The 14142-nt window shown below is 42.9% G+C and overlaps 1 protein-coding gene across 1 annotated transcript in view; it reads left to right on the forward strand.

Annotated features, from left to right (window-relative positions):
• LOC140734195 (uncharacterized) overlaps positions 1-5260 on the forward strand; it is a 113022-nt gene extending 107762 nt beyond the window's left edge. The window contains exon 16 of the mRNA XM_073057847.1: positions 2049-5260. Within this exon, the coding sequence (XP_072913948.1) occupies positions 2049-2168 (120 nt within the window). The 3' untranslated portion in view covers positions 2169-5260. The remainder of the gene's footprint in view (positions 1-2048) is intronic.
• Positions 5261-14142: the final 8882 nt, after the last annotated feature.

Genomic DNA, 14142 nt, shown 5'->3' on the forward strand with positions numbered 1-14142 from the left:
CTCTGCAAAACCTTGTATAATGGGAAGACCGGAATTGCACGCAACACTCCGGGTGCAACTTAGAGTTTTATAAAGAAGCAACATAACTTCCTGACTTTTGAACTGATTGATTATTTTTATTATTAATAATCAGCTTCTAAGGTTTTTTCGAACAAAATGACAAGCTTAAAAGTATTACTAGGCAACCCCACACAAAATGCTTTAGTTAGGATTTAAATTGAATTCAGGAGTCGGAAAGTTATGTTGCAGCTTTATAAAACCCTGGTGAGGTTGCATCTGGAATATCGCGTAGGATCGTGTGGGCTTTGGAGAGGGTGCAGAAGAGGTTTACCAGGATGCTGCCCGGATTAGAGAGCATGTGCAGTAACGAGAGGTTGGACAAACCTGCCTTGATTTTTCTCTGGAATGATGGAGGCCAAGGGGAGACCTGACAATATTTATGAGGTTATCAGAAGCATAGAGAGAGTAGACAGTTGGCATCTTTATCGCAGGGTCAAACAGTCTAATACAAGTGGGTATGCATTTAAAAGGAGAAGGGGCAAGTTCAAAAGAGATGTGCGAGGCAAATCCTTTATATAGAGTAGTGGGTGACTGGAATGTGCTGCCAGGGATGATAGTAAAGGCAAATACAAAAGAGGCATTTAAGAGGCTCATAAATAGGCACAACATACAACAGCACAGACCAACCATTGTTCTGAGTAGGAAATTTTTACACGACCTGAAAACTGCATGACACTTTAATGTTTTTTTTGTAATATGCACATCAAACAAACACAAACCACAACTCACAACACAAATAAATGGTATCAGGCAGTTAAAACAGCTGACAGGCACAGTGGCAAAGGTAAAATGTTTGGACTAGATGGTATCAGCATACAGCGGGCCAGTGGTTTATTAACAATGAACTACCGACTTCCATTCTGTGTTTATTGTTACACTTTGTTATAATGTTGTAATTTGAAACACTGACAATGTAAATATGGTGAAGCTCTAAAACATTTCAAAGTAAAGGTTGTGGTACATTTATTATTTAGAAAATTTATGGATTATTTAATTACAGGGTATTTCACAATTATATTAACATAGATTGTTAAAATTGTACAAGGCATTGGTAAGGCCAAATTTGGAGTATTGTGTACAGTTCTGGTCACTGAATTATAGGAAAGATGTCAACAAAATAGAGAGAGTACAGAGGAGATTTACTAGAATGTTACCTGGGTTTCAGCACCTAAGTTACAGGGAAAGGTTGAACAAGTTAGGTCTTTATTCTTTGGAGCATAGAAGGTTGAGGGGGGACTTGATAGAGGTATTTAAAATTATGAGGGTGATAGATAGAGTTGACATTGATAGACTTTTTCCATTGAGAGTAGGAGAGATTCAAACAAGAGGGCATGAGTTGAGAGTTGGGGGCAAAAATTTAGGGGTAACACGAGGGGGAATTTCTTTACTCAGAGAGTGGTAGCTGTGTGAAACGAGCTTCCAGTAGAAGTGGTAGAGGCAGGTTTGATATTGTCATTTAAAGCAAAATTGGTTAGGTATATGGACAGGAAAGGAATGGAGGGTTATGGGCTGAGTGCGGGCCAGTGGGACTAGGTGAGAGTAAGCGTTTGGCACGGACTAGAAGGGCCGAGATGGCCTGTTTCCGTGCTGTAATTGTAATATGGTTATAGATTTCAAAATTAACATTATATATAAGAAAATTCCAGCAGTGTGCCAATAAAGGCTATGTTCGCAGGTGCACTTCAGTTCTTGTGCATCTGTGTACCTCTGCAGCTCAGAAGGAACAGTGAAAGGCACATGAATGTGCGGAGAATGGAGAAATGTAGAGATTGCCCAGGCAGAAAGGATTAGTTTAGTTAGGCATTTAATTATTAGCTTAATTAGCTTGGCACAACATTGCGGGCCATGGGACCTGTCCCTCCCTGAGCTGTATTTCGCTCTGTGTTCTAACAGTAAAGGACGAATCAGTAGGGCTGTCATGAATCTGCATTGTGCTGTAAAGATGTAAATTCATCACATTTTTGTCTGTTTCTCCTGCATTTATACAGACAATCCTGGTGTTTCTGCTCTTCGAACTCATCCCTGAGATAAAGGAATCATGGAAAGGAGATCCAGAGCTTTGCTTGGAAGACCTCAGTGTCGACACGTTGAATGATCAAGCATTGTGAAAAATGCCTGGGACCCATGACGAGTTAGCTCGTGGAAAGATACTTTGTCACCTGCAGTGTTTCCTCCACCATCACTAGATCATCTGACCGTGATGGAAGTGCAGATGGTGGAAGCGTAAATATTTACGGTTCTAGCAAAAATTCCATTCTGTGACATTGCAAGTTATCTGTAGTTATAGATACATTACCTTTCAGCATTGTTTGTTACAATCTACACCGCATTGGTTGACAAGAAGGCATAGGAACAGAATTAGGCCACTCGGCCCATTGAGTCTGCTCTGCCTATCCCTCATGACAGATTTTTTAAATTCCTCTCAAACCCATTATCTTGCCTTTACCCCATGACCTTTGATGCCCTTACTAATCAAGAACATATCAACCTCTGCTTTAAATATACCCAATGACTTGGCCTCCATGAGTGCCTTAAAGTTAGTATTTGCACATAGAATTGTACAGTTAACACAAACCTTTAACCAAGGCCAGAGTAGTCATCTCTGCCATGTATATATAGAAACAGCCTGCCTTTGTGCAGAATTCTTCAAAGGATCAAAAGTTATCCCATTCTGGAGACTCTTACGATTGGTGTGGATGTTCGGCTCCAGTGTCCCAGGTTCATCTTGGCCTCTGATAGTGTCTCTGTGGAGCTTGCACATTCGACCTAATGAAGGGTCTCAGCCTGAAATATTGACTGTTTGTTCCCCTCCATAGATGCTGCCTGCCCTGCTGCGTTCCTCCATCATTTTGAGTGTGTGTTGCTCAGGATTTGCAGCCTCTGCAGAACCTCTTGAGTTCCACTTCCTGTGACTGCACAGGTTCCTGAGTGTTCTGGTTTGCCCCCACAGCCCCAGGACGTGTAGACTGGTATTGGTCACTGTAAGCTGCCCCCTGTGCGTGGCAATACCTTTGGCGAGTTGGTGAGAGTATAGGAAGAAGGAAGTGGAATTAGTGGAATGGGTGGAGAGGTGGGGGAGGATCAGATTTATTTGCTGTGTTCACTTCCACGTGAAACACCCTGGTTTCCTCGGCTGTGTAAGTCCAGGGAAGACGACCTCTGGCCCTGCCAAACCCGTGAGACTGAGGTGTGCGCGATCCCACCCCAAACCCCGGTTTGTGCGGATGCTGTGTCGTTCGCTACCCTGTTACAAATTAATGCCACGAAATAACAGACGGTACACTGCATACGATTAAAGGAATTGTATTTATGAATCTTAACTGAAGGATTAGAAAAGAATAACAAAAAGAAAAGGGCCCATTCTAATTAAACAGTCAGATGTGCAGGAACTGGAGCTCATCTTGATCTCCTCTGTCACTCACGCGCTGGGTCCTCAGTCACACACCACCTTCCAAGTGTCACTCACAGTCCATCTCGAACAAACGGGTCTCCCACCAGATCGTATGCTACCACCGGTTCGCCCCAGCATCTTCTCTCGAACAACAGCCCAAGACCAACCTTACTGTCCCTCACCAAGAAAACCTCCCACTAATTGGATGGCACACATTCCTCATCATCCCTTATCTTCAACAACAACCCAAACAACTGAAAGCAGAACAGACTGAGAACAGCTTACAGAGCTGCTAAATGAAATACCTCCAGCTTAACAGTGAAGATGTGAACCAGGGCACTACACATGTATTAGAAATTTGCTGCTATATGCTGGTGTGACGTGCAACAAAAGACAATGGCATTCAACAATTATATAAAGTTAGAGGTTAAAGTGTAGATACAGAATAAAATGTATGCATAAATACCAGCATTTATTTACAATGTAAATAGCTTTTATAAAAAATAGTTTAAAGTGTTTATAGTGCAGTGTAGTGATGGGGTTAATAGAGGGGGTGTGGGAGGGAATAACTAGAATGGTTGATCAGGTTAATTGCCTGGAGAAAGAAACTTTTAAGATGGCATTAATTTTTTTTATGTTTTAATAGCCCTATAGTGCTCTCCAGAAGGAGTGTTTGGAAAAGGCAGTTTACTGGGTGGGTGGTGTTGACAGTTAGTCGGCAGTAGTGAAGAAACTGATTCTACTTTGTGACATCTTATAACTAGAACCATAAAACATTACAGCACAGAAACAGGCCTTTTGGCCCTTCTTGGCTGTGCCAAACCATTTTTTTGCCTAGTCCCACTGACCTGCACCTGGGCCATATCCCTCCAAACCCCTCTCATCCATATACCTGTCCAAATTTTTCTTAGATGTTAAAAGTGAGCCCACATTTACCACTTCATCTGGCAGCTCATTCCACACTCCCACCACTCTCTGTGTGAAGAAGCCCCCCCCATGTTCTCTTTAAACTTTTCCCCCTTCACCCTTAACCCACTTTTTTTTCTCCCCTGGCCTCAGTGGAAAAAGCCTGCTTGCATTCACTCTATCTATACCCATCATAATTTTATATACCTCTATCAAATTTCCCCTCATTCTTCTATGCTCCAAGGAATAAAGTCCTAACCTATTCAATCTTTCTCTGTAACTCAGTTTCTCAAGTCCCGGCAACATCATTGTAAACCTTCTCTGCACTCTTTCAACCGTATTAATATTCTTCCTGTAATTCGGTGACCTGAGGTATGGTATCAGATCTTTTACTTATTAGGACTTGTACAATTGTAAATGCCTCTTCCTTTGTCTATGCATTGACCAGGTTTCCAACATGGTGTCTGTTTTTGGAGAGAATGCACACAAAGGGAAAGCAACTATAAAATGTATAGTCATCAATTTAATGGAGACAAGGGAAAGACAGAGGCTGACGGGAAGGGTTAGGTGAGAATCGATTGAGTGGGGAAATGTTGGGGAAATGGTGGTCAAATACTAGCCACAGTTTCATGAGCTATTGAACTGGATGGAGCTGAAAGAAGTTCAGTGGCTGTCAGATTTCTGTCCAATGGAGTCAGTGGAAGTGAGTAGACTGTAGGAAAGACCATGGACAACTGAGGATAAACAGGAGGAAGAAGGTGTAAGATCACATGGAGAAGGCAGGACAGGAGAACAGGCTGAAGACATCACTCATCCAGAGAAGAAAGATTGTGAGCTACTTGTCAACCAACACCAGCTGTTATGTACAGAATTCTGTTCTTAATAAACTCCTGATCTTTTATACACACTACTCATTTTGTTCAAGAAACGAAGTCCAGTCTTACTGAGAGATTGAGCTAGGGAACTTTAATGATAGATTCTTGGCCTCACAGTCTACCTCGATATGAACTTGCACTGCAGAGTTTACCTGCACTGTACTTTTTCAGCAGCTTTTGCACTTCATTCTGCAATGTTACTGTTTTTACCTTATTCTAGCTCAACGCACTGTGTAATGATCTGCACGACGAGTGTGCAAGACAAGCTTTTCATTTGGAACACGTGACAAGAATAAACCAATGCTAAATATGTAATTTAGTCGCCGAGAAATCAAGTTGGAAACTTGCAAGAGGTTTCTTTACCTAATGAGTGGTAAGAAACTGGAACTCTTGTCCCATGAGCAGAACATCGATTCAAAATTGTTTATTCTCACTCTCCAGTACACGAGTGTAAAGGAGAACAAAACAATTGTTACTCTGGTTCCGATGCAGCACAAAAAAAACCATAATAAGCATAAAAATCCAATATATATATAATTATAAAAGCAATCCAGTAAGACACAATATACGAGTAACTTTTCAGTGTGCATTCAACATTTAAAAAGAGCTTCAAGCCAGTTTTCTCTGAGTTGGATAATTAATGTCAGAGGTGCATACAAAGAGCTACTTTTTAATCAGATAGATACTTTATATATCCCAAAGGAAATTACAGTGTCACAGTAGCATTACAAGTGCACAGATATAAATATTTGAAGAGAAGTAGAAAGAATAAAAAATAAGTTACCACAAAGTCTAACAGGAGGGGGGGGTCATTACTTCCCCGGCTATAGATTGACTCAGTACAGAGACTAATGGTCAAGGGTAAGGATGACCTCATATAGTGCTCTTTGGAGCAGAGCAGTTGTCTTAGTCTACCATTGAAACTGCTCCTCTGTTCAGCCAAGGTGGCATGCAGAGGGTGAGAAACATTACCCGGAACTGCCGGGATTTTCCGTAGTGTTCTACACCAGCTTCCAATGTGTCTGACTCCTACACCACAGTCAGCCTATCCAATCAGTTTATCAGGCCTGCTGGCATCACCCGTGTTCATCAGGAAGGTGATTGAGATTTTAAAGGCAAGGTTTCGCGGCGACTTCTCCGAGTTGAGGAGCGACCATTCAGCAAGAGGCAGGTGCGTAAAAAGAGTAGTCTTTCAGTCAGGTCTGCGTTCAAGATTTAAAAGGCAGAGCTTCGAGCCAGTTTCTCTGATTTGGACAATTGACGTCCAGGGTGTGTAAAAAGTACTTCTTTAAACGGGGCGGCAATGAAGGTTTTAAAGGCAGAGTTTCGCGGCGGTTTCTCTGAGTTGGGGAGTGACCATTCAGCAAGAGGGGTTCATTGGAAAGGGGAAATACAAGTGACAGAGGTGCAAGTGGAGCTGCCATTCTCTTGAGCGCGCCAGTCTTTAAAATGGTTTTGGCTCTCAGGCTGAGGCAAGCGCATAAAGTGAACAAATGTAAAACAAAACCGGACAACACTGAGTCTGATGCTGTCATGCCTAAAACTACATAGTGTTACTGAAGCAGATCACAGTAGATACTCTGACGTAAAACTGAAAATGGAGCTGGATACACGGTCAGCTTTCTCTACAATTTCATAGGCTGACTACAACAGTGTATTTTCTAAAATACTGTTAGAGAAGACACAGGCGAGAAAGTGTCTCCCAAAAGCAAATTGAAAGTAAATGTGACATACGGAGGCCAAACATAACAGTTAGAGCTTTACGTGTTGAAAAGTGGAGGGCCAGCGCTATTTGGTTGTGAATGGTTGAGAAAAATCCAACTAGACTGGCACTCAGTCAAAACTCTCAGTGGTGACATCAACAGGCGACTGCAGCCCAAATGGTGGCACTAACCAGAGGCTGTCACAGCTGCTTAATCCTAATGAGAAGGTTTGAGAAGGGGATTGGTAAACTCAAGGCATGGAGGCCAGAATTGAACTGGACGAAACAGCAACACCAAGATTCCAAGCGCAAGGTGGACAACTTCCTTATTTGTGCATTGGAACTCTGTTCATGCAACAACAAATCAAACACCTGCAATTCTGTTCACGAACAGGGACCTGAGATCTCGCGTAGACCTCCTGAAACCAGACCTCCGGAGGGACGTACAGAATAAGCAGTACAACCAGTTGCCAAGTGAAGCAGCAAGGAGCTTCGAGATTGGACATGAGGTCCTAGAACGTGATTACTGAGAAGGCAAGTGAACACTGTAGGATAGCTACTAGAACTGGACTACTGATGTACTGATGGAGACATCAAGTGGGTCAGATACTTCAACCAAAGAACGCACCTGAGTCAACTGCATCCAACAAGATGGACACGTTATAGTCACCAGACCTTCCTCTCAGTGATGGTCATGTCATGGACTGTAATGTGACACCGGCAACCGAGAACATTGTCTTAGACAAGACACCTGCCAAACCTGATGCCACTCCACAGGTCCAGAGGCGCTATCCTGAAAGAAACAGAGCACCACCCAAAAGACTGAACCTTTAGAACTGTGAAGTTAGTTATTGACTATTATTGTGAAAGCATGTTTATTTGAAATATGGATTTGAGTAAGGGAAATTGAATGTTTTGTACATATAGAGTTTTATATTACATTAATCCAAAGGGTAAGGAAGAGTAATGTATGGTTCTACTTCTTTTAAAACAATGACTCTCCTTTGCACTACATATGATCTGTTGTCTAGGCATGCAATGTGTTCTCTCTCTCTCTCTCTCTCTCTCTCTCTCTCTCTCTCTCTCTCTCTCTCTCTCTCTCTCTCTCTCTCTCCCTCTCCCTCTCCCTCTCCCTCTCCCTCTCCCTCTCCCTCTCCCTCTCCCTCTCCCTCTCCCTCTCCCTCTCCCTCTCCCTCTCCCTCTCTCTCTCTCTCTCTCTCTCTCTCTCTCTCTCCCTCTCCCTCTCCCTCTCCCTCTCCCTCTCCCTCCCTCTCTCCCTCTCTCCCTCTCTCCCTCTCTCCCTCTCTCCCTCTCTCCCTCTCTCCCTCTCTCCCTCTCTCCCTCTCTCCCTCTCCCTCTCCCTCCCTCTGCAATGTGAGTACACCAGTTAAAGCCATCTCTGGCCTGCATGCTTTATTTAATTGATATGTAGCTGCACAGACACAACAATACTCTCAATGGTGCTCCTGTAAAACACAGTTAAGAATGGGGGGGTGGCGGTGAAAGCCTCGCTTGCTTCAATTTTCTTGGAAACTGGAGGCGCTGCTGTGCCTTCTTGTTCAGGGTGGTGATATCAAGGGACCAGGTGAGGTCTGTTAGAATTCTTTGAAGAGGTAACAAGCAGAATAGACAAAGGTTGATGTTGTGCACTTGGATTTTCAGAAAGCCTTTGACAAGGTGCCCCTCATGGGGCTGCTGAACAATCTATGAGCCCATGGTATTACAGGAAAGATTCTAGTGTGGATGAAGCAGTGGCTGATTGGCAGGAGGCAAAGAGTGGGAATAAAGGGGACCTTTCCTGGTTGGCTGCCGCTGACTAGTGGTGTTCCACAAGGGTCTACGTTGGGACCAATTCTTTTAACGTCATATGTCAATGATTTGGATGGTCGAATTGATGGCTTTGTTGCAAAGTTTGCAAATGATATGAAGATAGCTGGAGGGGCAGGTAGTTCTGAGGAAGCAGAGAGGCTACAGAATGACTTAGACAGATTAGGAGAGTGGGCAAAGAAGTGGCAGATGGAATACAGTGTCCGGAAGCGTATGGTCACGCACTTCGGTAGAAGAAATGAAAGGATTGACTATTTTACAAGTGGAGAGAAAATACAAAAATCTGAGATGCAAAGGGATTTGGGAGTCCTTGTGCAGGATTCCCTAAAGTCTAATCTGCAGGTTGAGTCCGCGGTGAGGAAGGCAAATGCGATGTTAGCATTCATTTCAAGAGGATTAGAATACAAAAGCAAGGATGTAATGTTGAGACTTTATAAAGCACTGGTGAAGCCTCACTTGGAGTACTGTGAGCAGCTTTGGGCCCCTTATCTTAGAGAGTTTTCAAAGGAGGTTCATGAAGAGGATTCCAGGATAGAATGGCTTGTCATATGAAGAGAATTTGAAGGCTCTGGGCATGTATTCACTGGAATTCAGAAGAGTGAGGGGTGGAGGGTTATGAGGTAGTGTGGGTTTAGTACTTTTTTAAAGGATTATATGGGTCAGCACAACATGGAGGGCTGAAGGGCCTGTACTGTGCTGTAGTGTTCTATGGTTCTATGGACTTAATTGAAATCTATCGAATGCTGAACGACCTTGATAGAGTGGATGTACAGAGGATGTTTCCTGTGGTGGGTGAGTCTAAGACCAGAGGACACAGCCTCAGAATAGAGGGGCATCCTTTAAGAACAGAGATGAGGAGCAATTTATTTATCCAGAGAATGATGAATCTGTGGAATTCATTGCCAAAGGCAGTTGTGGAGGCCAAGTCTTTATCAATATTTAAGGCAGAGGGTGATAGATTCTTGACTGGTCAGGTTATGAAGGAGGAAAAATGGATCAGCCATGATGAAATGGCATAGCAGACTCGATGGGCCAAATGGCCTAATTCTGCTCCTATATCTTATGGTCTTATTATCTTAATAGCTTTATATATAGACTGATCATACGTACAGTACATATGGTGCAGGATTACATAAGGTAACTGACAGGAAATTATGAAGTGACGCTAGTCAAGAAAAACGTTGAGATAGTAGGAAACATGGTAGGCTAGTGATGGTGTTTGTGACAGCATCGGTGTTTAGTTTTAGTTTTCATCCCACATTGCTCCTGAACTGCTAGTTCGTTGTGAGACAACTAAACTTTTGGACCTGGGTTCATAAGTGGGCCAGCCCAACAAAGTGTGGCAAAGGTATTTCTCTGAAGGACTTTGGCATACAGTAGTTCCAACAACTCTGTAGCTTCACTGTTCATAGCTTGTTTCTTCCAATTCCGTTTTTAATTGTGTATTTGGTTTAAGCACAACACTACTGTGCCTGTTAGTACAGATGCACTGATGGGGAGTGTATGAAGGAGAAAAGAGCAGAGGGTTATGTGAGAAAAGACAGGAGGGAGCTCCAGTGGGACATAAGCACTGCAATGGCCTGTTCCACTGCTGTGTATTCTATGTAAGTCTGAGGCCAAACACCTCAGTACTTCCAGCCTGACTTTGCGAGTGGGATTGATATTCCAATTGACAAATGTTCTTGTTTTCAAGAAAAGAGTGAAGTAGGACTAGGAGAATATTTACTCCCTAATCTGTCTACAGAAGCTGTTTTCTAAAGGGCTTTCAATCCAGAGGTATTTAAATTGGTGGTCATTCGAACCAGAATACAATTCAAATGGTTAGCTCAACTCTTTACAGTAGCAGTGACCCGGGTTCAATCCCCGTCACTGTCTGTAAGGAGTTTGTACATTCTCCTTGTTACTGCGCGGGTTTCCTCCGGGGACTTTGGTTTCCTCCCACAGTCCAAGGGCACACCGGTTGGTAGGTTAAACGGTCATTGTAAATTGGTCCATGATTAGGCTAGGGTTTAATCAGGGGATTACCGGGTGGCACAGCTTGAAGGGCCAGAAGGGCCTGTTCATGTTGTATCTCAATAAAATAAAAAATAACCAGTGATGAGCACCCATAAAATGTGGCTAATCCACTTCAGAAATTGCACAGAAATGTTCGGGACAAAGTATTTATTTTTAAAAACTAATGTGAACAGACCAGTGCTGACTCTAAGATGGAGTCTTAGTTTAATGGAAGGAAAAGCAAATGATTATGAACCCAGCCAGTATTGGAAAGGGCTCTCAAATCATTTGGATGCATCAACTTCGGTGGTTGACCTTCTTCTAGGTTCTTCATAATCGACCACTGCTCCCCCTAGTGTCTCAGATGAAAAGCTCATCCACCGGAGAGAAATCTTGAAATACATTAGCTTGAATTTCCTCTAATGACTTTATCAACGATCCCCGCTTATTCTTAAAATGTTTTGCATTGCTTGGGTTTCCATGGAAGTTCGTTTGGATCGTTCAAAACATGAAACCTTCCATCCAGCAGTGCAATCAGGCACTGTATTACACTCATATATCCATATAACCATATAACAATCACAGCACGGAAACAGGCCATTCCGGCCCTCCTAGTCCGTGCCGAACTCTTAATCTCACCTAGTCCCACCTACCCGCACTCAGCCCATATCCCTCCACTCCTTTCCTGTCCATATACCTATCCAATTTTACCTTAAATGACACAACTGAACTGGCCTCTACTACTTCTACAGGAAGCTCATTCCACACAGCTATCACTCTCTGAGTAAAGAAATACCCCCTCGTGTTTCCCTTAAACTTTTGCCCCCAACTCTCAAATCATGTCCTCTCGTTTGAATCTCCCCTACTCTCAATGGAAACAGCCTATTCACGTCAACTCTATCTATCCCTCTCAAAATTTTAAATACCTCGATCAAATCCCCCCTCAACCTTCTACGCTCCAATGAATAGAGACCTAACTTGTTCAACCTTTCTCTGTAACTTAAGTGCTGAAACCCAGGTAACATCCTAGTAAATCGTCTCTGCACTCTCTCTAATTTATTGATAACTTTCCTATAATTCGGTGACCAGAACTGTACACAATATTCCAAATTTGGCCTTACCAATGCCTTGTACAATTTTAACATTACATCCCAACTTCTGTACTCAATGCTCTGATTTATAAAGGCCAGCATTCCAAAAGCCTTCTTCACCACCCTATCTACATGAGACTCCACCTTCAGGGAACTATGCACTGTTATTCCTAGATCTCTCTGTTCCACTGCATTCCTCAATGCCCTACCATTTACCCTGTATGTTCTATTTGGATTATTCCTGCCAAAATGTAGAACCTCACACTTCTCAGCATTAAACTCCATCTGCCAACGTTCAACCCATTCTTCTAACCGGCATAAATCTCCCTGCAAGCTTTGAAAACCCACCTCATTATCCACAACACCTCCTACCTTAGTATCATCAGCATACTTACTAATCCAATTTAGCACCCCATCATTCAGATCATTTATGTATATTACAAACAACATTGGGCCCAAAACAGATCCCTGAGGCACCCCGCTAGTCACCGGCCTCCATCCCGATAAACAATTATCCACCACTACTCTCTGGCATCTCCCATCTAGCCACTGTTGAATCCATTTTATTACTCCAGCATTAATACCTTCCCCCTTCTCAGTCCTGAAGAAGGGTCTCGGACCAAAACGTCGACCGTGTATTCTTTTCCGTAGATGCTGAGTTCCTCTAGCATTTTGAGTGTGCTGTTTTACATCATTATTATTTTTCATAAAGATTACATTAAAAATGTTTCAAGAGGGGGGCATAATTTTACTAGGGTGCAAATATCTAATCCGAGAGGAAAGTCAGCCCAAAGCGACTGGTTTTAAGACATCAGTAACACGCCTTTGTCCCTTTTCCTGTCGGTAGAAACAGTACGGGCGGGGTGCCAGGCGCAGGTTTTTTACACAGAGTGGTGGGGACATGAGATGCACTGCCAGGCGTGGTGACAGAGGCAGATACATTAGCAACATTTAAAATCTCCTAGATGGGTAGGAAAATGGAGGGCAATGGGGGGGGGCGGGGAAGATTAGGCGTATCTTACGGTAGGTGAACAGGTCAGCACAACATCGAGGGCCGAAGGGCCTTTATTCTGCTGTAAATTTCTTTGTTAACTTGAAGTTTGGTTAACACTGTGGAAATGAGTTTATATACAAAAAGAAGTATTTTAATCAAACTTACTTATTCATCAGCTATGAGGTGTGGAAATTTTTGAAAAATACAGAATCATTTACATTGATTTGTAATATTCAGTTTCATGGTAAATTCATAAAACAATATTGAAAATGTCACTTCTAATCTTTGTACCTAAAGGCAAACACATTTGCCTTGTTAGACACGAAGAAACAAGTACAATTGCCAACTCCCCACTATAAAGGTCAGTGTTGTATATTTTTATTTTATTCAGAGATACGGCACGCAATAGAATCAATTAAAAACTGATAAGCAACCAACCTGTAAGAGAAGGTAATTTGTGCAAATACAAAAAATAACAAATAAATATACAGATAGCATTGAGAGTATGACAATATAACAGAACAATTATGAATCTGAATTTGACATCAGACAGGAAGAGATCGGTCTCGGCCTGAAATGCTGACTGTTCGTTTCCACGGATACTGCCCGACCTGCTGGGTTCCTCCAGCTTGTTGTACGTATAAATTACATGACATATGTCTGTGAAAATAAACCTGATTCTGATTTTGATCACTGAAGTGCGTGTGTAATCTCTGTGGCCAGGTGCTGGCATTATAACAGCAATGCACAACATTCGAACCACAATCTTCTGAACAAGAGGGTGAGGTGCTACTTGAGGCCCCCTGTTGGCCGAGATCGGCCATGGATGTTGTGCCCTAGCTGTCTACAAGATACACAAGCTGTTGCCCATGGCTCCCCCCTCTCCTCAAAGCTGGTAAATCCAAAGAAACAACAGAGTTGTTAGCTACTGTCAACCAATACAGTTTGGCACAAGCCGCTTCGCAGGATTTGCCAGTCAACATTGAACCCGATACAGGATTGTCTTAAGGACACCAGCTCCGGATTTTTCCTTGGGATTTACTCCCGAAGTTTTCGCCATGCATGGGTCAGCTGCCACAAGACAGCAGAGTTTTTTTTCTCCAAGATGATCAGTCAACCACGGCTCCTGAGTCCCCTCTGCCCAAAGCGACCGGTTTTAACGCATCAGTAACAAGGCTTTGTCCCTTCTCCTGTCAGTAGAAACAGTACCGCCAGACTCAGACTAAGCCACATGTGAAGGCGAGGAGCTGGACTTAGTTGTCAGAGGCCAGTTGAGATGCACTCATTGGGAGCATTTAATA

This window comes from Hemitrygon akajei, chromosome 10 (genome assembly GCF_048418815.1).
Source record: "Hemitrygon akajei chromosome 10, sHemAka1.3, whole genome shotgun sequence".
Lineage (NCBI taxonomy): Eukaryota > Metazoa > Chordata > Chondrichthyes > Myliobatiformes > Dasyatidae > Hemitrygon > Hemitrygon akajei.